Source organism: Protobothrops mucrosquamatus, unplaced genomic scaffold, assembly GCF_001527695.2.
Source record: "Protobothrops mucrosquamatus isolate PMUCROS unplaced genomic scaffold, P.Mucros_1.0 scaffold153, whole genome shotgun sequence".
NCBI lineage: Eukaryota > Metazoa > Chordata > Lepidosauria > Squamata > Viperidae > Protobothrops > Protobothrops mucrosquamatus.
In genome coordinates this window covers 493,412-497,347 of record NW_015386517.1, presented here as the reverse complement: position 1 = coordinate 497,347, position 3,936 = coordinate 493,412, and the positions used below count along the sequence as shown (strand labels likewise).

At 37.8% G+C, this 3,936-nt stretch overlaps 1 protein-coding gene across 1 annotated transcript; it reads right to left on the bottom strand.

Moving 5' to 3' along the window:
* Positions 1–617: 617 nt before the first annotated feature.
* AKAP5 (A-kinase anchoring protein 5) lies at positions 618–2,105 on the bottom strand. Its single transcript, XM_029283609.1, has one exon. It carries the CDS (start codon positions 2,103–2,105, stop codon positions 618–620), a length of 1,488 nt encoding a protein of 495 aa, XP_029139442.1.
* Positions 2,106–3,936: the final 1,831 nt, after the last annotated feature.

The following is a 3,936-nucleotide window of genomic DNA, read 5'->3' as shown; positions in this document are numbered from 1 at the left end:
TTCTCTTAGCCTGAGCCAGATTTCTCCAACCTATTGACCTCCAAATGTGGAACCCCATTTCCTATAATTTCAGCTAAAAATTAAGAAAGGCCAAACTTATCTGAAAGGCAGTGGGTTAAAAAACTGCTCAGTCATTAACAATAATACTTGAAATACTTGGCATTTGCAAATGAAATAAATGAATTGAGAAGAAAGGAAAGGGAGAGAATGGGTGTCTTTCCTAGATCTACTATAGAGAGTAAACCATTAAGACATGTCACCATGCAGCAAAAGATCCTCTCATCTTGTTTTTACAAGCTGTTTATACAATACAATATACATTCATTATACCAACATGCAAAATTAAGTTAATCACAGATATTGCAAATATCTCAGGAATTAAGACCATCCTTAATCTCTCATGCTAAGTTTAAATACTTCAGGACATCTGAAACATTTCCTCACAGCATTAATACTGAACTGGTCATTGAAGATGGATAAAGCAGTGCTGGCAATGGACAAAGAAAATCCAAATGGTACTTTCTTTCCTAATACAAGCCAATTTGTCCAAATGCTTCCATTTGCCTCCCCATGCCTGATAGCAGGCCTGCCTCTAATTTACAAAGAGGCTCTTGTGATCATAAAAGACTGTTTTGTTTATTTTGCTCCAAAGCCATTTCATTGACAAGCTGCTCAACAGATGACTGAATGGCTGTCTTCACAAGCGAGGCAGCTGTTTCAATCAACAGCATTTCATATTGCTCTGAAGTCCAGTGTTCCTGGCTGTTGGTGCCAAAGGAAGAGGGGACCTGGGAGCATGCTTGGTCTTCCTTTGTGTAGTTGCATCCTTCAGTAGAAGCTTGGTTTTTGCTAGTTTTTTTCTTCCCTTTTTGCTTGATGGCTTGAGGAAATGCAAACGTTTCACAGGTAGGAGCTGATTCTTCTTCATCATCCTGATCATCTTCAGCTTCAGTGATCATGATTATAATGCCAGCCCCAGGTATGGTAAATTGCTTTTCTTCACTTTTCTCTTCCTCATCAAAACAAACTGGTATGTCTGAAGCCTCATCTTCCATTACAGATGGGCTGCAATGCAACATCACTTCAATGGAATGACCTTCCTTAGCAACAACATCCTCATTCTTGGCCACAACATCAATGTCTGCCCCAAATGGCTGTGACTTGGTCTCTTTGGTTCCCTCTCTTTCTATAAGTTGTTGTTCACTTTCAGGCAAATCCTGAGGAATGGGAGGACTGATCTCAACATTAAAACTGAACTTCTGATTTTCCAACTCTTCAAGGTTTCCATAGAGGGTTCCATGATGTAACTGAAATATTTGCTTCTCTTCTTCCGTTACAAGTGCAGTTTCAGAATGGATTATTTCTGATTGAACTCCACAGTCAATATAACAATTGGGATCAGGAAATTTGTTCTCTCTGTTGGAGAGTGACACATTTTCCATATTTGTCATGGCTCCATTGTCACTTTCTCCTTCCTGTAGACTTTTGCTGGGGGATTGTTTTATATCTAGTGGAACTTCCATAGCCACAACCTCTGGCTCTTTGTTACTTTTGTTATTCAGGATGCTTGCTGTATCATTTCCTTTTTTCTTGCAATCAGGCTGTTCTATTATTTCAGAGTGGCTGGTCCTTTTTTTGCTTCGGGAGAGTCTTAGGCAGGGAATTTTAGAACCAGAACTGGCGTGCTCCTTAGAAAATCGTGTCCTGCCAGAATCTCCTATGTCCACATCTAGATGTACACGAGAACAAGCCTCTGTTTGTTTCTTCAAAGTGGATTTGGATCTTCTCCTTAATGTCACTAGTCGTTTGAAAGCCAGCCAGGCCCCTCCTGAAGTCCAAAATTGATTTGATACCTCTGTTTCATTGTGCCCCATGTCAGAAGGCTGGTTAGCAGGCCTTAAGCTAAGTGAATTGGATTCATGGTTCTCATCCTTCTCTTCTACCTTCTCACAAGACTTTTTCCTTTTCTTAAAGCAAAAGACAGAAGCCTTTTTGTCTGGACTCTCGGGGACAATAATTGGGTCAGTTGTATTTGGAGTTTCCAATTGTTGCTCAGTGTCCATCTGAATTCCTTTTGCTAAATGTTCCATATTTTTGGCTTCCATTCTAACTTCCCCAAAATTGGTTCCTTTGCTAATGTTTCATTGGAAAGACACAATTGGGGCTGATCTACAATAAAAGAATATCACTTGTAGACCAATTGAGCAGTTATGGTATCTTTTTGGGAATTATATTTTGGAGATGATATGTCAAACCACTTATTTGGAAGCACATTTCCCAATAGTTATCAGAGAAAGAAAATCACTATTAATCCTGTTCAGATGTATGCCAGTAAGTTATTAATGAAGTCAATTTATTATCATTCAAAATTGATCTCAAGATATTAGTTAAAGAAACAAAACAAGAGTTAGTTTTTTTAACAACTAACTCTTAACAGTGCTTTTCTCTTCTCTTTACTCTTCCTGAAGGAGTTACACATGTATTTAATAGTCTTTTGATGTGATGGTGATACTCCTTCATCAAAAGTTCAACATTTTAAATGTTTTAAATAGGTTTAAAATCAACACACAAAATGCCTCCTGTTCCATTAGTGAGAGACTCAAGAAGCAACAACCATTTGCAAATCTACATATGGCTTCCCAGTCAAAGATTTAGTTTGGAAACACATCCAAAACACAGCAGTGGAAAAGGCTTTTTTGCTGATTAATTAAGGGATGAAATTTCCCCAGGATCTTGCATATTTGTTTTTTTACTGCCTTTCAATCCATTTTCCAGCTAGTGCTTCTTTGGTTGTAAATGTGACCATTTTCTTCCTCGGTGGGATAGCATTGCAGGCATCTGCAGGAGGGGAGGGAAAGGAAAGGAAAAAAATGAATAGTAGCATGCTAAATTCATCCACACAAACAAATCTTCCAAAGAATTAAGCTATTTTGTTAAGGAAGTGTTTACAATCTTGCCTAAATGGCTTCTCATACTGCATGATATCCACAAAGCAGGCACCTCCTTATAGGAATGTAAGTACCGGTAAGTGGAATATAGGTAGATCCTGAATTTGAATGACCCTGTATAGCCAGGTTGATAAACTGAAGCTTCTAGATGTGCAAACAAGAAGAGAAAATGGTTGTAGCACTGTCACAAGCTTATGAACTTCAAGAGAGATAGATGATATGTCTAGAATGTATATGTTGTTGAAATTGCCTCCAGTTTCAGGCAGATGAAGACAATGTGGACAATGGCAAGTGATAATGAGACTAGCAGTCCAACAAAATTGATTTATTGATTAGTTTGTACAGGTAGTCCTTGACTTACGACCACAATAGAGCCCAAAATTTATGTTGCTAAGTGAGAAATTTGAAAAGGATTTTAGCCCCATTTTACGACTTTTCTTGCCACATTTGTTAAATGAATCACTGCAGTTGTTAAATTAGCAATACTGTTGTTAAGTGAATCTGGCTTTCCCATTGACTTTGCTTGTCAGAAGGTCACAAAAGATGAACACATGACTACAAGCGTCATAAAAAGCATCTGAATGTAAATCATGTGACCATGGGGATGCTGCAACAGTTGTAAGTGTGAAAAATTGTCATAAGGTCCCTTTTTTCAGTCCCATTGTAACTTCGAACAGTCACTAAATGAACTGTTGTAAGTCAAGGACTACCTGTATTTATTAAATGTATATGCCATCCATCTCATGAACTAAATCATCTCTATTTACAGTTATATATCAATGAATACCAAGAGTCTAGGTAGCATACGGATTAGCATAAAAATACAATATAAAATACATTGGAAGGCCACATATTGCACATTCCTTATTTACACATTATGCATATAGAACAACCTGTAAGTAAGTGAGGCTTTTTTATTTTATAGTATCCCCTATTACAGTCTGCAATGGCACTCTAGAGCAGACATGTCAAACTCACAACATCACAT